The sequence below is a fragment of the Ursus arctos genome, chromosome X (genome assembly GCF_023065955.2).
Source record: "Ursus arctos isolate Adak ecotype North America chromosome X, UrsArc2.0, whole genome shotgun sequence".
NCBI classification, from domain to species: domain Eukaryota; kingdom Metazoa; phylum Chordata; class Mammalia; order Carnivora; family Ursidae; genus Ursus; species Ursus arctos.
The window spans coordinates 48,852,908-48,876,623 of NC_079873.1; the positions used below are offsets into that span (position 1 = coordinate 48,852,908).

The 23,716-nt window shown below is 38.0% G+C and overlaps 1 protein-coding gene across 12 annotated transcripts in view; it reads right to left on the reverse strand.

Moving 5' to 3' along the window:
- Positions 1-23,716, reverse strand: part of ARHGEF9 (Cdc42 guanine nucleotide exchange factor 9) — a 427,917-nt gene that overhangs the window by 91,063 nt on the left and 313,138 nt on the right. For 9 of the 12 annotated variants that reach the window (XM_048213365.2, XM_048213367.2, XM_057312111.1 and 6 more), the window contains one exon: positions 5,206-5,397. The exons of the other annotated variants lie outside the window; for them this stretch is intronic. In XM_048213365.2, coding sequence (XP_048069322.1) covers positions 5,206-5,397 — 192 coding nt within the window. The remainder of the gene's footprint in view (positions 1-5,205; positions 5,398-23,716) is intronic. 12 annotated transcript variants of the gene reach the window in all.

Below are 23,716 nucleotides of genomic sequence, written 5' to 3' on the forward strand. Positions count from 1 at the left end.
CATAGTCATTATGTCCAGGGAAGATTCCAAAGACTGCAGGGAAGTAAAATGGACCAAAGAACCTCTGGATTACCTAGGGTTTGGGAATTCCTTTAGGGAAAGGCCTGCACAAGTCTGGACCTCAGTGTCTCTATCTCTAAAATACATATATCAGAAAAGAGTTCCAGGGCCCCTTTCAGCTCTGACTTTACAGAGATTTCACATATTGTTTTGTGTGGAAGCCTGAGACTTGACAGGGGATTTAATCCCAGAGTTTAACAGTACCTGGAATATAGTTGCTGCTCAATAAATATATGTCGAATAACTGCAAAATGACTAGCTCTTTTCATGTTAATGACGATAAAAGCTAAATTAGAAGCAGAATGTTTATACTGTTGCTTTTTTTTCTTTTCCTTTTTTCCCTTTTTAGGCCAGGAATCCTTTCTTCAAATGAAATAAAACAATTAAAAAAAAAAAAGAGGAAAACAGGAAGAAGGTATTGCAACATGGAAAACTGACAAGGGATTAATACCTGGAATATACAAGGAAATACTGTAAATCAGCAAAAAAACAAAATATATAAGAAACTACAGAAGAATGGGCAAAGGATAGGAAGAGAGCCTGGGGTGTCCAGGTGATACCAGGTGAATAGATAGGGCATAGGGCAGCCAGAAACCCCTGGGATGGTGACTTCAAGCTGCTGAGCTGCCTTATCCCTATAACTTAGTATGCTATACAAATATTACCATTTTACAATGCGTTATTTACTATACATACACAGAGATGAAAAGACAATTGGGAAGCATCGGGATAGGTAATTCACAGAAAGGAAAACCCAAATGGGTAATTAGTTTGGAAACCCCAGGCTTAAGCATATCAAATGGAAATCACCTGAAGATATAGCATGATTAAACTCAATTAGACCTAAGGAAGAATTTCTTAAAGTTGAAGGGCATGAGACACTAATACAAATGACTGAGAAAAGCTAGTCCAGCTTCTCTGGAGGCACGTAAGAATAGAACTTATTTTGCAGGTATGGTATGACTGAGATTATCCTCCTTAAGAGAGGCATACTAGGCAACTTTATAAGGCATCTTTAGCTTTGCTTACCCTGTTGTCGCAGTTTCCCTGTTTATACTATAAGTTCTAAGGTTATAAGAGGTAATACCACCAAGTTTAAGGTGACCTAGAACTGAACCAAGGGTATTTTATCCCACTGTCTGAATTTAGAAAGAAAAAATGTCATCTTTTGCAAAGAACTCATTAAAAAAGATATTTTATCTTACTGGCCTCACTGAATGACTTTGATCAAAAATACTTTATTTCCTATTTTCTTATTTGTAAAATAAAGGTATTGTAACTTAGATGCTTGTAAAGCATTTTCTGTTCCCAGGAGTAAATATATTTGTAATATATATGATAGATATAATCTATAATATTATATTATAAAATCATAATATATGATATATATCCTATGTATTCATATATGCCACATATATTATAGACATATAGATTAAATAGAGTAAACATATGAAAATAAATATATCTGTATGTATGTGTATAGTTTTTAATAGATGGTGACTTTTTAATACTGAATATAGTGTTTTCAAAAGCACAAGATTAGGAAGAATTTAGAGGTCTCCCTTAATTTTCAGAAAGAGTACATACACCATATGAACACATCCATGCCTGATGTTAACACAGTTATGCTTGAGTAAGACGTACCTTCATGGGACCAAGAAGAAAACAGCAGAAAATGCAAAAGTAACCTGGATCACTACCACAGACAGCACTTACAGAGCAAATCTTCCAGTCTACTCATTTTAGAGTTGAGGAACAAGGCCCATGATGGAAAACATTCAGCTGAGATTCCTCAGCCAGTCAGTGACCAAGGTGGGTCCCGAAACTGGGACTCCCAATTCTGAGTCTGGTATTCTCTATGATAAACCATACATTACTTACACCTTTTGGTTTAGAGATGACACAATCCTGGGCTAAAATACTGTCGTCTGGTCCAGCTAGACACAGATTTCTCCATCCTTCTTTTGTTCTAGCTAAGCCCTCGGACACTGTGATGGCAGGATGGGACAAAGAGATTCTTCCCATTTAAACACTTAACTTCAGCACGAAGAATAATTGAGAAATATGGAACCAGCAGATCACCAACAAAAGCTTTACTTGGTTTGGCTGGATTGGGCAAGTTCTCAAAGTAGGGATACAGCACTCCCTGTTCTGGAAAGATGAATACTTCTATTGCTGTCTTGATCCTGTGCCCTATAAGAAGAGGCTAAGATGTATAGGAGTTGAGAACAGAAGATCCTTCTAAGACTAAAGGACTCTCACTGGGCCAGTGCCTGAAAGAACTTTGAGAAGGTCATTTTGTCTCTTAGAGATTCAAGTCTGTTAATCTAGAAAATAGGAATAACACTAATAACCTCCACCCTGTCTGAAAATGACATGGCATAAGATGTGAATATACTTTGCCAAAGTTAATACATGCATGTGAGCACTTGTATTTAATTCTAACTTTCAGCAATATTTACTGAGCATGCACTATGTGCCAGGAACTGTGCTAGGTATTGGGGATATATCAGTAAATTAACAGGTAAAATATCCTGCCCCTCATGCAATTTACATTCTAGTAGGAGAGAAGAACAATTAAGAAAACATATAAGCAAAACATATAATATGTCAGGTAGCAATAAGTGCAATAGAGGAAAATAAAGCAGAAAAGAGGGAGAGACAGTGCAATTACAATTTTAAATAGAAAGTTTAGGGAAGATCTCAAGGATAAGGGGTATCTGAGTAAAGACTTGAAGGAGATGAAGGTGGGAGCCATGAAGGTATCTGGGGCAGGAGTGCTCTAGGCAGAGAGGAAAGCCAGAACAAAGTCTGTGGAAGGGGGATACCGGACATTTTTTTAGGAATAGCGAGAGACAAGAGTTTCTGGAGTAGGGACAGAATATGGGAAAGGTGAAGGAGATGAAGTCATAGAGGTAAGAATAGGTTGATCACACAGGACTTTGTAAATAATAGTAGAACTTGGCGTTTACTCAAGGAGAGGTTGTCAGCCATCAGATGGTTTTGAGCAGAGGAGTGATATGACCCAATTAGATCTTGATAGCATCCCTTTGTTGTCAGGTAAAGAACAGACTGTACTTATATTACAGACCCTATGACATTAGAAGACAGCTACCACTTTATAACAGTACTCCTCAAACTTTAATATATGATATAAGTCAACTAGGAACCTTGTTAAAATGCAGAATTGTACTTGGTAGGTCTGGAGCAGAGCTAAAGATTCTGTATTTCTAACAAGCTCCCAGGTGATTCAGATGCCAATCTGGGGCAGAATACTTTGAGGGTAGAAGCTATGTCCAAGCCTGGCATGGAGCAGAACTCTATTATATATTTGCGGAATGAATGACATGTCAGTGGTTTGATGCCCAATACCACATAGCACATTTCAGATGGTAATTTTCAGCTATTTGTATGGAGGTAACGAATAGAAAAAGATAAAAGAGAGACATGGATGGTTGGGTGAATAGATGAAAAGGAAAGGAAAGGAAAACTACCTTTTTACAAATAACTATAATATTATGTTTACTTAGTTTTATCAGCAAACTTAAGAGTTTGGTGTAATGAAGCCCACTGGGCAAATTAGAAAAATCAAAGTCAGAGGAGTTAAGGGACAACTTCAAGGCCACAGGGTTCCTAAGTGACTAAGTTAGGATGTGAAAGCCAGCATTCCATGTCCCCACAGCCCTTGTTCCTTTCACTCTACTGCCTCATGGAGGGGGTAGTGGGGATAACCTTTAACCTTCCTGGAAGGGATGAAAAATTGAGTTGAGTGAAGAAAGTTAAAGCCCATAGCCCTTGGCCTTGATCTTTCTAGATCCACACTGTCCAATGTGGATGCCATTTAGTCATGTGTCTACTTAAATTAAAATTAAGTAAAATTTAAAATCTCATTTCTCAATCATACTAGCCACATCTCAACCACTCAATAGCCACAGAAGGCTGGCTAGTGGGTACCATTGGAGAATGCAGATGTATTTTATCACTGTAGAAAATTCTATTGGGTAACAATATTCTAAAGAAACAAGAACTTTAAAAAGTGTTAAAGCTGTACTATTGATTCCAGAGTGGGCCCTGACCTCACTCAATAATATTTAGGGGACAGAAAGTAGGACCTGGCCCCTCATCTGGAAAGAAGGGGATAAACATATTCAAAGTAGAGTTTTCCCTGGGTCAGGCAGAATGCTACTGTGTGTGTGTGTGTGTGTGTGTGTGTGTGTGTGTGTGTGTCAGAGAGAGAGAGAGAGAGAGAGAGAGAGAGAAAGAGAGAGAGACATCTTTTTTAAAACATTATTTCCTCCATTTCCCACTGGTAATCCCAAACTGTTTAGTAAAATGCCCTTTGAAAATGTCAACTTGTCTCATGAGCTCAAGAGAGTATGAGAAAAAGCGCTCTCATTCTTACTCAGGCTAGAAAGATGGAAGGGATAGAGTTAGGGAATGTGGAGCCACAGCTCCTGGGGAGCAAAGTGGCATGCTGAAGGACCTGAGACTTATCCACTCAGTTTTTATCTTCAATAGATTCCTTCCCCTAAGCTCTTTTCTGCTCAAACCCAAAACCAGTGTTCTTCAAGTTAAGGAAGAGGACCAATTTCAGTTGGTGAAGCACCAGTTTCACCAGGAATGCCTGTTAAACATAGAGATGCCTTGGTTTACCCCAGACTGAGATTTCACAACTTTGGAGAGGCAGAGGGGGCTGGAATCTGCATGTTCAACAATCCACTCCAGGAATTCTGATGCACATTCAAGTTTGTGAACCACTGAGTTGGACGGGAGATGTGTCTGTGCTTTAATGAACGAGGTCAGGCCTTTACATGGTGTGCCAACAACCAAATCAGAAGCCAAAAGGATAGGTGTAGAGATTCATGGAAGGGAAGATGGAGGGAGGAAAGCAGGTAAAGATAGAGAGAGAAGGAATATGAAGATGAAAGATGAAAGTTAGGCAGAAAAAGAGAAACTGATAGGGACTGAGAAGCTCCAAGGGAACTGTTTTACCCACTGAGCAGAATATAGGAGGCCAATCAAGCTGCTCTTTCCAATATCTTGGGACTGTCACAGGTACAACTCAGGAGAGTTGTTGGTTCTTCATGAAAATGCCCTCTACACCACCCTGGGTTCCCCCACATATACTATCATAGCTGGGCCTACCTCACAAATGTCCTTGAGGTGCTTGATGTAATGACGTTCGGTGCTCATGATCTCATTGATGACATTGGCTCGCATCTGGTCCCGGTTCTGTAGTGGCCGGCCCAGACAGAGGCAGTCTGAGTTGGGGTCCAGGTGCCCATTCTGCACATCACTGGGCCCTTCCTCCACCCCATCCTCCTGGTTCACCCAGAGCTGTGGAAGCAGGCAGAAGAATAATAATAGAGTAATTTCCTTCTTTGAAAAGTTTCTAGCCAAGTAAAAAAAGGATAAACTAAATCTTCAAGTATTCAGAGAACATTCAACCAGAGGCCCCTGTAAATTGAATTCCAGGCTTGGCTCTAGGGTGGCTTGCTGGCTTTATGTATGATTTTAATCCTCTCTAGGCCTCTGATGACCTATCTGTAAAATGGAGGATGCAGAAGGATAAAACTAAATCATCTCTGAGAGGGTTCTTGTCTAAGATTTCAGAGGAGAAAAGAGTTATGGCAGACAGAACTCATTTTTTTTCTAATTTGAGAGAGAGTGAGAGAGAGAGAGCACAGAGTGAGAGGGACAAACAGAGTCACCGCTGAGCAGGGAGCCTGATGTGGGGCTCGATCCCAGGACCTCAAGATCATGACCTGAGCTGAAGGCAGACGCTTAATTGACTGAGCCACCCAGGTGCCCCAAACAGAACTCATTTGTGCTTGAGCATATCTAGGTAGCACAGCTGGATTTAAAAAAAAAGAAAACAGACTAAGCTATATATCTCAGACATATGCCAAAGCTGGATCAAACACAACACCTATGAGCATGAAGACCAAATTTGGATACTGGAGTGGGGGCATCCTGAAAACAGGACCTTCGGTGTTAATTTACATCAAAAGATACACAAATAATAATTAAAATTTGACTATAAAGTCCCTTGGGTATGTAAAGATCTCTATATCTTCAATGTTGGAGCAGAGATGACAGAATGTCCCCACACCACATAACAACAACAGCTGATTGAGCGCTTACTATACAGCAATCACCATTCTAAGAGCTTTTAATGAACTGTATTACTCAGTCCTGCTAACCATGTACCATTATTACCTCTATTTCACAGAAAAGGAGACTGAGGCTCAGAAAAAATTAAGGAATTTGTCCCAAGTCACAGTTAGGAAAGCAGAAAAGCTGGGGTAGGAACCAGGTGGTCTGACTTCAAAGCCTGTGCTCTTAACCACTGTACTAGCACCTTTGCACCTCTGGTTCTAAGGAAAACAGGAAAAGAATAGGGAAGGGTTTGGGCCAAGGTGAGCTGAGAATTATCAGAATCATCAGAAATGGATACAGTTGGTAAATGTTGAAACTATACATTCCAACATATGAAGGCAAAGGGATGCAGGAAAACCTCCTTTGGGGAGGCTGAGTGAGAAGTTTCTGGATTTGGGATGACAGCTTAAATCAGGGAAATGGATCATTTCACCCCAGTCCAAGGAAGGAGGAAGGCTAGGGGGTCAGGGAAAAAGGGAAGGGTGGAACCTTAGGAAGAGTGGTAAAATCTGCCAGGGGAATTAGCCAAAGAACTTGTCAGTTGTCTCAACAGCTTTAATCAACAATTCATCTTTCCCTTCCATACTCCCTGCCAGCGTTCTCCACTTTCTTGCCTCCAGAAGCTGAGATCAACAATTTAGATGCAACACTCTTTCTGCCACCAGAAAGGCCTGTTGGTGAGTGGCCTTAGGAGGACAGAGGCTTTGGGGTGGAGCTAGAGGAACAGTAGTTATTTCTCAACTCGGTGTATTCTCCCCACTCTTTTTGCCTCACAGAGGATGGGGGTATGGTTACCACCCAGCAAACCTAGAAATGTCACCAGCATATAGTCTACTTATTTGCCACAGGCCAAAGCAAGTAAGGCTCACTTCATTTTAATGCACTTTGCATACACAGCCAAATGTGCAAAAATGTATCTCCATTCAGAACCTATCATCCTCTACAAATGTTCTATTGGAAATTTCTTTCCATCTTTCAAATGTCAACTTTGTGTCTTCAATATGCTAACAGCTGCCCTTTAATACAGTCAACAGGCGATGATGAGGGATGATTAGTCAAGGAACAGATCTGTTCAAAAAGGTGATTCGAAGGCATTGAAGCAAGCACATCATATACATGATGTCATCTATGTGAAACAATAAAAGCCTCATCCTATAATAATCCATTATCTTTTCCCAGCTTTTCACAAAGTAAGCTAAGCTCTGCTATAAAAAGGGTACCATAGGCAGGCCTTTAAGAGATTTAAAATGAAACAAACATTTCTTTTCTTATCAGGAGTTTAAGGCAAGTCAATTCAAAATATTGACTTTTGGATGGCTGGAATGAGATGACTCTCTGCAACAGTTGCAGAGGGAAGAAGAACAGGATATCTGCAGAAGTGTGGTACAGACAGGCAATGTCTAGAGCCGGGCCAGTTGGAAGACTTTCCTGGAAGTCCTCTCAGAGTACTTGAAGACTATTTTCCTTAGCCTTTATTGAACTCTAAGCAAAGCTGGGTTAATGCAATTCAATTTAACAAAAATCTATTTTGGACCTATTCTTTGCCTCACGACTAACTATGAGAGACACAAGGATGAGCAAGACTACTAACTCCTCCCTCCCTCCTGCTTCAGCAGTTCCAGGGAGTGTTTTCCAAATCAGAGAATATCTCTGGTCTTCATCTTTTCCTATTTCATTCCCACTGTATTGGCCCCCACTCCCTAAGTGATTACCCTGGGTTATCTCCCAGCTCTAATCCCTCCCATATATCATTATCAGACCAATTTCCTTGAGTATCACTTTGATTGGCTAGTCTCACACTCCAAAATCCTCAATAGTTTCCTATTACCAAGTCCAAGTCTCTCACTGTAGAATTCAAACATTACCATAATTTGGCTTCAATTTGCATTTCCATCCTTAGCTTCTACCATGTCCTTCAGGAAAACTGGGCTTCTCCCAAACTGGCCTACTTTCTGTCCACAGATATTCCCAACTATGGTCTTTAATCCCACGCTTGATCATGTAAATAACAGAGTACAGAGGCTTTCAACCACTTCAGCAATAATGAACCAACATATCAACTTCCTGATGAAGAAACCTAGGCCCATAGAGGAGAAATAATGCCAGGGAATTGCCAACTTACCCAGATCCCCATTTTGATATGCTTTTCTATTTTATATGTATCTTCCTTTTTTCTTTCTTTCTGTTTTTCTTTTTTAATTATACAATAGATACAGGAATACATTTGCTTTGTGAAAAGTTAAAATAGAGAAAACGGAGAAGACTCAAATTATTAAAATCAGGAATACAGTAAATACTACTGCCAATCTAACAGAAGTTTAAAAAAAATGATTAACGGGAACACTATGAACAACTGTATGCCAAAAATTAGATAACCTAATGAAATAAATTCCTAAAATGATAAAAACTACATAAAATGACTGAAGAAGAAACAGAAAACCTGAACAGACCTATGATAAGTAAAGAGTAATTAAATATTTCTTGGGGCACCTGGGTGGCTCAGTTGGTTAAGAGTCTGCCTTCAGCTCAGGTCATGATCTCAGGGTCCTGGGATAGAGCCCTGTATCAGGTTCCCTGCTCAGCAGGAGCCTGCTTCTCCCTCTCCCTCTGCTGCTCCCCCTGCTTGTGCTCTCTCTCTCTCTCTCTCTCACTGTCAAATAAATAAATAAAATCTTAAAAAAAAACCTTCTTAAATGGGGAAGAAAAAACAACAGGACCAGATGGCATCACTAGTGGTCTACTGAATATTTAAAGAATAACATTAATCTTTCACAACCTTTCAAAAAACAGAAATGCAGAAATTCCCAACAAAATACTTGCAAACCAAATCCAGGAACATATATATTTTAAAAAGATCCACCTTACTGGATGGACTTCATACCAGGAATGAAAAGTTGGTTCAACATATGAAAATCAGTCAATGTAATACACCATATTAATGGAATAAAGGTTTGAAAAAATACATAGTCATCTCAATAGACACAGAAAAAAAACTTGGCAAAATCCAACACCTTTTCATGATAAAAAAAGAAAACACTCAACAAATTAGGAATAAAAAGGAACTTTCTCAAACAACTGATAGAAATTTATGGAACACCCATAATTAATGTACTTAATGGTGAAAGACTGAATGCTTTCATCCTACAATCAAGAAAAAACATCACTTCCATGCAACATGTGTACTGAGGGCTAGAGTGATTGGAGAAAAGAAAGCATTCAGATTAGAAAGAAAAATTAAAACTATTCATATATGACATGATCTTATATATATTTACCTAAGGAATCCACACACAAAAAAATCCTGTTATAACTAATAAATGAATTCAGCAATGTTGCAGGATACAAGATCAATATACAAAGTTCAACTTCTTCTGAAAATAAAATTAAGAAAACAAACTGAGGGCTTCAGAGGGGAGGGGCGTGAGGGAATGGGATAGGCTGGTGATGGGTAGTAAGGAGAGCACATATTGCATGGTGCACTGGGTGTTATACGCAACTAATGAGTCATCGAACTTTACAACAAAATAAAATAAAATAAAATTTAGCTTCAAAAAAAAAAGAAGACAATAGGAAACAACGATAAAAAAAGAAAAAAAAAGAAAATCCCATTTAAGTAGCATCAGAAAGAATAAAATCCTCAGGAATACATTTTACAAAAGAAGTGCAAGACTTGTACACTGAACACTGCAAAACATTGTTGAAAGAAAGTAAAGACCTAACTAAATAAAAAGATATCTCATGTTCATGGATCAGAAAATTTAGTATTGTTAAGATGGTAATATTATGCAAATTGATTCAGATTCAACACAATCCCTATCAAAACTCTCAGGTTGTTTCTTGGCAGAAATTGAAAAGCTGATTAAAATTTCATACAGAAATTCAAAAGACCCAGAAAAACCAAAATGATTTTGAAAAAGAACAAAGTTGGAGGACTCACACTTCCTGATTCCAAAACTTACTATAAGTCTTTAGTAACCAAGTGAGTTTACTGGCACAAAAACAGATATAAAGATCAATAAAATAGATGAGAGAACAGAAATATACCCAACATTTATGCTAAATGGATATTTTTCAAAGGTGTCAAAACAATTCAAAGGGTAGCATATAGTCATTTCAACAAATGGTGAGGGGGCAACTGATATCTACATGCAAAAGAATAAACTTGGACCCATACCTCACACTATATGTGAAAATTAACTTAAAATGGATTAAAGACCTAAATGTAAAAGCTAAAATTATAAAATACGTTAAAGAAAACACAGAAGCAAATATTTGTGACCTTGGATTAGGCAATATTTTCTTGCATATGACGCCTAAAACACAAGCAACCAAATGTGGAAAAAATAGACTTCATTAAAATTAAAAACTTCTGCTTTGCAAATGATAGCATCAAGAAAGTGAAATAATGCACAGACTGGAAGAAAATATTTGCATATACTATATCTGATAAGGATCTAGTATCCAGAATACACAGAACTCAACAATAAAAAGGAAAATAACCCACTTAAAAATAGGCATAGTTTCTGAACGTTTTTCCAAAGAAGATATATAAATGGCCAATAAACACATGTAAAGATGCTCAACACCATTAGCTATTAGGGAAATACAAATCAAAATCACGATAAGACTCACACTCAATAAGATGGCTATAATAAAAAATGGACAATAATGTGTTGATGAGGATATGAACACTCCTGGTAGGATTGTAAATTGGTACAACTACTGTGGAAAACATTTTGGCAGTTTCTCGAAAAGTTAAACGGACAGTTACCATATAATGGAACCCAGCAGTTCTGCTCCTAGGTATATAGTCGAGAACTGAAAATATATGTTCACACAAAAACTTGTATACAAATGTTCATATCAGCATTACTCATAATAGCCAAAATGTGAAAACAATCCAAAAGTTCAACTGATAAATTGATAAATCAAAATGTGGTATGTATGTGAACACACACACACATACACATAAACACAAAATGGAATACTATTTAGTAATATAAAGGAATAAAATACAATATGGATGAACCTCAGAAACAGCATGCTAAGTAAATGAAGCCAGATACACAAATAATCACATATTATACACCATTTATATGAAATGCCCCAGATAGAGAAATCCATAAAGACAGAAAACAGATTAGTGGTTTCCAGGGGCTAGGAGGAGGGGGAAATGGGGAGTTAGTAGTAATGGTTGCAGGGTTATTTTGGGGGAGTGAAGAAAATGTTCTGGAATAGATAGTGGTGATTGTCACACAGTGAATATACAATTGACCCTTGAACAACACAGATGTTAGAGGTGCCAACTCACCACACAGTCAAAAATCTGTGTATAACTTTTGACTTCAAAAATTTAACTATCAATAGCCTACTGTTGACCAGAATCCTTACCAATAACATAAACAGTTGATTAACACATATTCTGTATGTTATATGTATTATTTACTGTATTTTTACAATTAAGTGCTAGAGAAACAAATTAAGAAAATCATAAGGAAAATACACTTACAGTACTGTACTATATTTATCTTTAAAAACCCACATATAAGTGGACCCATACTATTTAAACCCATGTTGTTCAAGGGTCAACTGTACTAAAATCCACTTTAAAATGGTAAGTTTCTGGCACATATAATATATCTCTGTAAAAAATAAAAAGTTAAAATAGTCTAGATAAGGTGAAAGTTCCCCTTCAACCACTCCTCATCCTAGTTATTACCACCTTTCCTAAGGAAATCATGGTTATAAATTGATTTGTATAATCCTTGCTGACTTTTCTCCCATGCATTTATATACCTATACACATTCTCCAGTGAATTCATTGCTCCACATGTTAAACTCATGCTAATTCATCCCTTGGTACACAGTCTTCAACATCTTTAGTAGCCTCTCCCTGCAAATGGTTTAGTAGTTCCTAAAGGAGAGGTGCCATAACATCCAGTTCTCTCAGGTCCCGGCATGATGCCTTAGCACCTGTGAAAAGTTCAACAGGGGCCTAAGCAGTGTCACAGAATGCCAGCCTACCCCTGGCTCTAGCAGTGTGATGTTTCTGAGAAAAGAATGGGTAAGCAATATTGTCTAAATGTCACCTCAATATTTTCAAAGGTCAAATCTAGTCAGCCAGAGAGGAATAAAAAGTGAGCCATCCTCTGAGAAAGTAAAGGGTTACTTCCAGTCACATTAAGAGAATCTCAGAGTCGTCAAATCAGTTATAAAGGAAATGATAGGTCACCAAACCTATACCCCCCATCCCTTAATCCACACATAAACTCCCTTAATGACATCCACTGCCAGCAACTGTCTAGCCCTTCTGCTTGAACACAAACAGTAATGAGATTGCTATCTCCCAAGGCAGCCCTTTCCTTTTTCAGGTAACTCTAATTATGAGCAGGGCCCTCTAATGTGTCTCTGTTTTATGAAGGCACCAGCCAAAAACTCAGCAAAAGGGCAAAACATAGACAAGGGAATGGGATTGGAGGAAATGAACTCTTCCTATAACGTAGGTCACTGAAAGCCTTCTCTGCCACAACAGTTAAGCAATGGCAAAGTGGCTGCAAGGTGGATGTGGGGAACTGAAAGAAAACTGGTGTGATGTAGGCACAGCTCCCACTTCTTTCACACATATCCGCACCTCAGTTTTACAGCCTCAGTCCTAGCTTCCAGGAGAATCAGGTATGCTTAGGGATTCCTGAGCATGAATGCCAGGATGCATTTTACATTCCTATCTGGCACAAAGCCAAACAGCATGGCATGTATAATCAGGCACAGAAACCATTCTTTGACCCTCAAGGGAAAGATTTTTAATAACTGTCACTAATTACATGAAAGAGCATTATAATAAGGCAGTTAACATATTGTTTTCCTTTTCCAGCACAGACACAATGAGCAATGAGCTTCAACCATAGCATGAAATTTTGGTTATACAACTGAAAAAAAAAAAAAAGACAGGAAAGGAAAGGAAAGGAAAAGATAAAATAAAATACAAGATCTGTGTGGATGTCCTGTCTCAGTATTCATGGTTACCTATTAACATGTTAGAATGGGTCTAGACCACTGAATTATAGTCCTCCCTAACAAAGACCAGTAACATCAGTCAGGACACCCTTGCTGGTCATTTCAACACAACCTACCTTTACCCTTGTATCCTTCTAATGGCTGCCCTCCACCCTCTGTACAAGAAGACCTTTCCTCCTACTGTTTTCTATCATTCTTCTATTGTTCTTGGCTTCTCTGAAAGCCTAGTTCAAGAACAGTGCCTTCCCATTTCAAAACAGCCCTGCAAGGCAGACAAATATACCTTTATTAATCCTACATTCTAGAAGAGAAATCCAAGGCAGGCCGGACAGGGGCATAGATGTCTCACAGCGAACAAGAAGCAGTAAGGATTCAAGCAAAGTCTTGAGACTCAGGCCAAAATTAAGAAAGACAATCTATGACAGTGCTGAAGGGTTTAGTCTTCAGAACCTGGGTTCAAATCCTGGCTCTACAATTGCCTTGCTGAGTAATGTAGAATAAGTTACTTAATATCTCTGATCCTGTTTCTTCAGCTATAAAATATAGAGAATAATATTGATCTACTTCATGGGGGTTGTTGTGAAGATGAAATAAGGTAATACATATGAAACCCTTAGAATAGTTCCTGGCACAGAGTTAAATATTAGCTGTTATTATTATTATTATCCTCTAAGTTGACATCATCTGCCCTAGAACCACAAGGAAACATGGCATCTGGGAGAAACCGCTCTACCTAGCCAGGAAAGGGACTTAGGAGGTACTTTTGTAATTTTCTTCATAATTTTCACAAATCTCTCACATTCCAAATGCCATTTCCTTGACAAGCAGATTCTAAACAGCTCCCACTAAGGGAGACTTAATCTGTGTGGAGATGTTGACATCCTTTGCCTGTGACAAGGCTCACCCTAAACTGACAGCTCAAGCTGGAATGGGGCTGGGTACAGTGAAACACTTTGTAAGTGACATAATTCTTCTTAGTCAACAAACTAGATGCCTTGGCAAAGCTGGAAGATTTATAAAAGATTTATAAAAGTCAACAGGGTTTCTGTAAATTAGCAGATATCATCTAGGGAGAAATATGATTTTATAAAGATATCATTTATAACTATAAAATAATATATAACTCCTAAAAGTATAAGAAAATACGCATAAGCCCTTTGTGAAGAAAATAAATAACCTTTTATTTATTTATTTATTTGACAGAGAGAGAGAGAGCCAGCGAGAGAGGGAACACAAATAAGAGGAGTGGGAGAGGAAGAGGCAGGCTCCCAGCGGAGGAGCCTGATGTGGGGCTCGATCCCAGAACGCTGGGATCATGCCCTGAGCCGAAGGCAGACGCTTAACGACTGAGCCACCCAGGGGCCCCCCCAAATAACCTTTCTTGAGAGATATTAAAAGTGAAATAGAGAGTGAAATCATGCTTTTAGCTAGCCTCAATATTGCAAAAATGTCAATTATCCTTAACTTGATCTAGTGACTAAATTTATTCAAAACAAAATCTCAGTAGGGATTTTGGAACACTTAATAAGCTCATTCTAAAGTGTATACAAATAAGTAAAAAAAAAAAAAAAACCCAAAAACCAAGAAAGGCCAAGATATGCCTGAAGAAAAAATTAAGGTGGAGTGACTTACAAAGCTATAATAAAACTATAGTACTAAAGATAAGCCAATGGAACCAACTAGAAAGTACCAGAAATTCTAATATATATGAGAATGTGATTCATGAAAGATTATTGCAAATTATTGAGAAAATAAGAATATGTTTAATAATTGGAAGAACATAAAATCAGGTCCCTTTCTCACACCATATATAATAAATTACCAAGGGATTAAATACTTAAATAAAAGAGCAGAGCTATAAAACTTTCAAAAGACAACTTAGAAGAATAATTTTATGGCCTCAGAGAAAATTTCTTAAACAAGAAACAAAAAATATAACAAACAAGAAAGAAATTAATTTTGACCACTTTAAGAGGGAACTTCTCTCTAAAAAGTTATCATAAATAAAGTGAAAGACAAGCCAACTATTAGCTAGGAGAAGATGTTTGCACAAATGATTAGTCTTCAAAATGTATAGGTATTTAAAATGTATAAAGAAGGTATTTAAAAATGAAAGAATGACCAACAACACATTAGAAAAAAATGAGAAAAAATTGAGACACACTTAAGGAATAATGAATGATTAATAATCATATGAAAATATGCTCAATCTGTTCAGAAATATTAAAAATGTAAAGTAATACCACAACAAGATGGTATTTTACAGCCACCAGTTTGGCATGCATTAAAAACTTGACAACAATGGGCAGCCTGGGTGGCTCAGTCTGTTGAGTGTCTGACTCTTGATTTTGGCTCGGGTCATGATCTCAGGATCATGAGATTGAGCCCCATGTAGGGCTCTGTGCTCAGCAGGGAGTCTGCTTGAGATTCTCTTCCTCTCCCTCTGCCTCTCCTCTTCTCTCTCTCTCTCTCTCAGATAAATACATCTTTAAAAAATTGACAACAAAAGTGTTCAAAATGTGTGAGGTATGAGGAACTAGATGCCTCTTGTGGAAAGTTTATTTAAAGAAACAATGGCTGAAAACTTCCCAAATCTGGGGAAAGATATGGACATCCAGGTACATGAAGCTCAAAGTTTCCTAATCAGGTTCAATCCAAAGACTTCACTAAGAAACATGATAATAAAAATACAAAACAAAACCAAAAGCCAAAGCAAAACCAAAAACAAAAACATGGCCACTTGGGTAGCTCAATTGGTTAAGCATCTGCTTTCAGCTCAGATCATAATCTCAGGGTCCTAGGATCAAGCCCCACATTGGGCTCCCTGCTGAGTGGAGAGTCTGCTACTCCCTTTCCCCCTGTCCCTCCCCCTTGTTCATGCTAGCATTCTCTGTCTCAAATACATAAATAAAATCTTTTAAAAATGTCAAAAATTGAAGACAAAGGAGAATCTTGAAAGCACCAAAGAAAAGGAGCTTATCATATACAAAAGAACCCCCATAAGGCTATCAGTGGATTTCTCAGCAGAAACCTTGCAGACCAGGAGAGTGGGATGCTTTATTCAAATTACTGAAAGAAAAATACTGCCAACTAAAAATACTTTACCCTGCAAAGCCATCAAAAACAATTGAAAGAGATAAAGACATTCCCAGATAAGTAAAAGCTGAAGTTCACCACTGCTAGAACTGTCTTACAAGGAATGCTAAAGGTAATTCTTCAAGCTGAAAAGAAAGGATGCTGACTAGTAACACAAAATTGTATCAAAGTATAAAACTCTCTCATAAAGGTAAATATATAGCCAAACTAAGAATACTCTAATACTGTAATATGGTGGTATGTAAATCATTTAATTCTAGTATAAAGACTAAATGGCAAATTATAAATAACTATAGCTACAATATTTTGTTAATGGATACACAATATAAAAAGATGTAAGGAAGTATTGAATCATTATATTGTATACCTGAACTAATATTGCACTGTATGTTAATTAACTGGAATTTAAATAAAAACATAAAAAAAGAAAGATGTAAGGAATGGCATCAAAAACATAAAACGTGTGGAGGGTAAAAGTGTTGAGATTTTGTATTTGGACAAACTCAAGTTGTTATCAGCTGAAAGTAGACTGTTAAAAACTCTTAAGATGTTTTGTGTTAGCCTCATGGTAACAATAGAATAGAAACCTATAGTAAATACACAAATGATAAAAAGGAATCAAAGCATACCAGTATGGGAAATCATCAAATCATAAAGAAAGAGATCAAGAAAAGAAGAAACAAAGAGTCAACAAAATGCCCAGAAAACAATGAATAAAATTACAAGCATAAGTACCTATTTACCAATAATTACTTTAAGTGGAAATTGATTAAAATCTCTAATCAATAGACACAGAATGACTGGATAAAATATAAGACCCAACTATATGCTGCCTATGAGATTGACTTCAGCTTTAAGTATACATTTAAGCTTCTTAAATTCTAGATATGAGTGAAATCATATGGCTTTTGTCTTCTTCTGACTATTTCACTCAGCATTATATCCTCCAAGTCAATTCATGTTGTTACAAATGGCAATATTTCATTATTTTTTTGTAGCTGAGTAATATTCCATTGTATATGTATATATCTTCTTTATCCATCTAACCATGGACACCTGGGTTGCTTCCATATTTTGGCTATTGTAAATAATGCTGCAATAAACATAGCAGTTCACATATCTTTGTGAATTAGTGTTTTCATTTTCTTTGGGTAAATATGGAGTAGTGGAATTACTGAGTCATATGGTAATTTCATTTTTAATTTTTTAAGAACTTCCATACTGTTTTCCACAATGGCTGCACCAATTTGTATTCCCACCAACACTGTACAGGGTTCCTTTCCACATCCTTGCCAATACTTGTTATTTCTTGTGTTGTTGATTTTAGCCATTCTAACCAGTGTAAAGTGATATCTCATTGTGGTTTTAATTTGCATTTCTCTAATGATTAGAGATGTAGAACATCTTTTCATGTGCCTGTGGCCAACAGTATGTCTTCTTTGGAAAAATGTCTATTCAGGAATTTAAGAAACAATACAAATGAACAAACAAAGAAAAAAAAGACAAACAAAAATAGACTCTTGAACACACAGAATGAACTGGTGATTGCCAGAGGGGAGGTGGGTGTGTTATCTAGGAAATAGCGGAGATTAAGAATACACATTATTATTATTATTATTATTATTATTATTATGAGAGAGGAGAGCACGCACATGCATACACACCCATGTGTGAGAGCAGGGGTGGGGGAGGGGCAGAGGGAGAGAGAGAATCTTAAATGCTAGGCATGGAGCCTGACACTGGGCTTGATCTCAGGACCCTGAGATCATGACCTGAGCTAAAACCAAGAATTGGATACTTAATCAAGAGTTGGCCTGAGGCACCAAGTCACCCCAAGAATACACTTAACTTGATGAACACTTATAACAATATAGAATTTTTGAATCATTATATTGTATACCTGAAACTAATATAACACTGCATGTTAATTATACTTGAATTTAAAAAGTAAAAGAAGAAAAGGATACACACTGGCTGAAAGTAAAGCAATGGAAAAAGATATACCATGAAAACGGAAACTAAAAGAGATTAGGGGTAGCTATACCTATATCAGAAAAAAAATGATTAGAAGTCAAAAACTATAATAAGAGACAAGTAATTATATAATCATAAAGGGGTCAATATATCCAGAGGAATAGCAATAGTAAATACATGTGCACCCAACACTGGAGCACCTAAATATATAAAGCAAATATTAACAGACCTGAAGGGAGAAATAGCACTACAGTAATAGTAGGGGACTTCAGTATCTCCCTTTCAACAATTTATAGATCATCCAAGAGAAAATCAATAAGGAAACACTGGATCTAAACTACACTTTAGACCAGATGTATCTAACAGACATACACAGAAGATTCCATCCAACAGCAACAGTATACACATTCTCCTTAAGTGCTCATGGAACACTTTCCAGGATAGACCATGTGTTGTTAGGCCATAAAACAAGTCTTAACCAATTTAAGAAGACTGAAATCATATCAAGTGTCATTTCTAACAACAATGAAAATCAAAACAACAATGAAATATCACCTCATACCTGTTAGGATAGCTAATCAAAAAGTCAAAAGATAACAAGTGTTAGTGAGGATGTGGAGAAAAGTGAACCTTGTGAACTATGGGTAGGAATGTAAATTGGTATAGTCATTACGGAAAACAGTTTGGAGGTACCTCAAAAAATTAAAAGTAGAACTATTATATAATCCAGCAATTCCACTGTGGGTACATATCCAAAACATATAAAATCACTATTTCAAAGAGAATTCTACACTCCCATGTTCACTACAACTTTTATATGTGTGTGTGTGTGTGTGTGTGTGTATATATATATATATATATATATATATATATATATATATATATATATATATGGCTCGGGTCATATGTTAATTATACTTGAATTTAAAAAGTAAAAGAAGAAAAAATATATATATATACACATACACACAATGAAATACTATTTGGTCTTTAAAAAAAGGAAATAGTCATTTGCAACAACGTGGTTAAACCTGGAGGATATTTATATATGGAATCTAAAAAAAAAGTGAAGAGGGAGTCCTGGCTCTGAGGGGGCAGGACGGGGTCTAAGAGATGGCTCTACCTTAATTCAGACTCCTGCACCCGGCAAAGCCAAGGAGAGAGGGGGAGAAGGAAAGGGGATTGTGTTTTGTATGTGTGTGTGTGTATGTGCATATGTGTGCCCGTGTCTACAGGTAGTAACAGTGGCAGTGGCGGCAGTGGTAGCAGCAGTGGCGGGGACTGGAGCAGGGGATGATCTAGATGCAGCCACCTTCCCACCTATGATTATGGAGGCAATTGCTCACTTAGCTGGCAGATCTGAACCCTCAGGAGATCTCATCCTCTCCATTTCTACGTGTCTTAGGTGTCTTCCAGTAGCAAAGTAAGAGGTATTTTCTCAGTTAATACTCAGGTTATCAACTGGCAAATGATTGAGGAGGAGAATATTCATCTGGATATTCTCATTATGTTTATCACTGGTGAAACTCAGTCATAGTTCCTTTTATAGTTACTCAGCCAGAAATGGTGAGAATTAAGTATTGAGACCTGGGAAAGGAATGATGGTGGAGGAGTAGGGAACCCGATTTCAACCAGTAGCCTGAATTTAGGTGGATACCTACCAAAGCATTCTGAACGCCCACAAAATCAGCCTGAGATGTAAGAACATATATATCTGGATCTCTACAAACAGAATATATCCGGCCTCAAGGTAGGAAGCCTGGAGCCGTGAATCTGCCAGGATATATTGGAAGATAAACAGAAGGGGGATAGTGGGATAGGCTGGTGATGGGTAGTAAGGAGGGCACGTATTGCATGGTGCACTGGGTGTTATACGCAACTAATGAATCATCCAACTTTACATAAAAAACCAGGGATGTACTGTATGGTGAATAACATAATATAATAAAAATATTATTATGAAAAATAAAAAAAAGAAGGGGGAGGGAGCTGACATAAGCTGGTGCCAGGAAGGTGAAATAACATTGAAGCACAAAAGCAGCTGGTGCTGGGGACTGGGCACAACCTTGCAGACCAGTAGTGGCGAGGAAAGGACTTTAGTCCAGCCCCGTGACAGGATCCAGGAGCTGCAAGTGGCACAGGTGAACCAGGGGTGGCTTGTGATTTGTTTTTGTTTTTTTCTTAATTTATTTAATTTTTATTTATTTATTCTTTTTTTTTAATTTTTATTTTGTTATATTAGTCACCATACAGTACATCTCCAGTTTTTGATGCAATGTTCCATGATTCATTATTTGCATATAACACCCAGTGCACCAAGCAATATGTGCCCTCCTTAATACCCATCACTGGCCTATCCCAATCCCCCACCTTCCTCCCCTCTGAAGCCCTCAGTTTGTTTCCCAGAGTCCACAGTCTTGCGGTTTTAGAAGCAAAAACGGCAGAGATGGGACTGGCCCTGGGTTCCACCTTTGGGAGTGCTCCTGTGGGGTGCACAAGTAGAGAGGCTGTGGTTTTTAGCAACGCAGACAGCAACAGAGACCATGTAGTCCTAGAGCGTTCAGGGAAGAAGACTGATTTCTCTGTTCTGAGACAGAGGTTTGGCTATGGTCACTTCTACTCTGACTCTAGGAAGAGACACAGAAAGCCGCCAGGGAAAGCCACCAGAGAACAAAAGCCCCCAAAACCAGATTTCACTAAGCCCACTCTACCCCCCCTCAAGGCAAGGGGCAGGGCAACTCTGCCCAAGCATGGTTCCTGAGTAACAGTGCAACAGGCCCCTTCCCCCGAAGACAGGCTGGAACAAGACGATGACAACCCTATGGTCCTTATAAAAAAGGTACATCTAGCTTGGGTCATGGTTAATACTTTGGACTCTCCACATTCCCTCAACCACCCCCCAACAGAATTACTAAGAGGAAGAACCCCCAACAAAGAAAAGGAATTACTAAGAGGAAGAACCCCCAACAAAGAAAAGAAAAGAATCAGAGACTGTGGCCTCTGCCACAGATCTAACGGATATGGATGCTAAGCAAGATGTCACAAACAGACATCAGAGTAGCAATTACAAAGTCGATATCTAGGCTGCAGAAAAATATTAGTGACAATATAGATTCTCTAAGGGCAGAAATGAGATCTAATCAGGCCAGAATTAAAAATGCTATGAATGAAATGCAGTCTAAACGAGATAGTCTGAATGCCAGGGTAAACGAGGCAGAAGAACAAACTAGTGAGCGAGAAGATAAGATGATAGGAAAGAAGGAAATGGAGGAGACCTGGGAAAAACAGATTAAAGCCCAAGAGACCAGAATGAGAAAAACTAACGATGTTATGAAACGTTCCAATGTCAGAATTATTGGGACCCCTGAGTAGAAGGAGAGAGAGGGTAGAAGGAGAGAGAGGAGTCTAGAAGATATATTTGAGCAAATCGTAGCTGAGAACACCCCTAATCTGGTGAAGGAAACAAGCATTTGTGTCCAAGAGGCAGAGAGGACAGCTCTCAAGATCAATGAGAACAGACCAACGCCCCAACATATAATAGTACAATCTGCAAATCTTAGATCCAAGGCAACAATCTTGAAAGTGGCTAGGGGGAAGAAATTTCTTATGAGGGAGGAACATCAGAATAATGTCAGACATGTCCACAGAGGCCTGGCATGACAGAAAGGGCCGGCAAGCCATATTCAGGGTAATAAATGAGAAGAACATGCAGCCAGGGATACTTTATCCAGCAAGGCTGTCATTCAGAATGGATGGAGAGACAAGGAGCTTCCAAGACCGGAAGAAACTAAAATAATATGTGACCGCCAAGGCAGCCCAGCAAGAAATATTAAAGGCGGTTCTATAAAAGAATAAAGACCCCAAAAGTAATATAGAGCAGAAATTTACAGAAACAATCTATAGAAACAAGGACTTCACAGGCAACATGATGGCAATAAAATCATATTTTTCGATAATCACCTTCAACATGAATGTCCTAAATGGTCCCATGAAACAGCACAGGGTTGCAGATTGGATTAAAAGATATGACCCATCCATATGCTGTCTACAAGAGACTCATTTTGAACCTAAAGATACATCCAGACTGAAAGTGAAGGGATGGAAAACAATTTTTCATGCCAACGGACCTCAAAAGAAAGCTGGGGTAGCAAATCTCATATCAGACAAATTAGATTTTAAGCTAAAGACTGTAGTAAGAGATACAGAAGGACACTAAATCATTCTTAAAGGGTCTACCCAACAAGAATATCTAACAATTATAAATATCTATGCCCCCCAACATGGGAGAAGCCAACTGCATAAGCCAACTGTTAAACAAAATAAATAAACATATTGATAATAATACTTTAATAGTAGGAGACCTCAACAATCCACTCTCAGCAATACACAGATCAGCTAAGCAGAGAATCAACAAAGAAAAAAGAGCTTTGAATGACACCCTGGACCAGATGGACTTCATCGGTATATACAGAACATTCCACCCCAAAACAACAGAATACTCATTCTTCTCGAATGCAAATGAAACATTCTCCAGAACAGACCACATACTGGGTCACAAATCAGGTCTCAACTGATACCAAAAGACGGACATTATTCCCTGCATATTCTCAGACCACAATGCTTTGAAACTGGAACTCAATCAGAAGAAAAAATTTGAAGGAATTCAAACACTTGGAAGCTAAAGACCATCCTGCTTAACAATGTCTGGGTCAACCAGGAAATTGAAGAAGAACTTAAACTATTCATGGACACCAATGAGAAGGAAAACACATCAGTACAAAACCTATGGGATACTTAAAGGTGGTCCTATGGGGTAAATACATAGCCATCCAAGCCTCACTCTAAAAATTGAAAAATCCCAAATAAACAAGCTCACCTTATACCTTAAGGAACTGGAGAAAGAACAACAAATAAAACCTAAACGAAGTAGGACAAGAGAAATAATAGACATTAGAGCAGAGATCAATGAATTAGAAACCAGAAATGTAGGGGCGCCTGGGTGGTGCAGTCGTTAAGCGTCTGCCTTCGGCTCAGGGCATGATCCCAGCGTTCTGGGATCGAGCCCCACATCAGGCTCATCTGCTAGGAGCCTGCTTCTTCCTCTCCCACTCCCCCTGCTTGTGTTCCCTCTCTCGCTGGCTGTCTCTCTCTGTCAAATAAATAAATAAAATCTTAAAAAAAAAGAAACCAGAAATGTAGTAAGTAGTGCAGATTTACGAAACTATAAACTGGTTCTTTGAAAGAATTAATAAGATCGATAAACCACTGGTCAGACTTATCCAAAAGAAAAGAGAAAGGACTCAAATTAATAAAATTATGAATGAAAGATGAGAGATCACTACTAACACTAAGGAAATAGAGATAATTATTAGAACTTATTACCAGCAGCTATATTCCAACAAACTAGGTAATC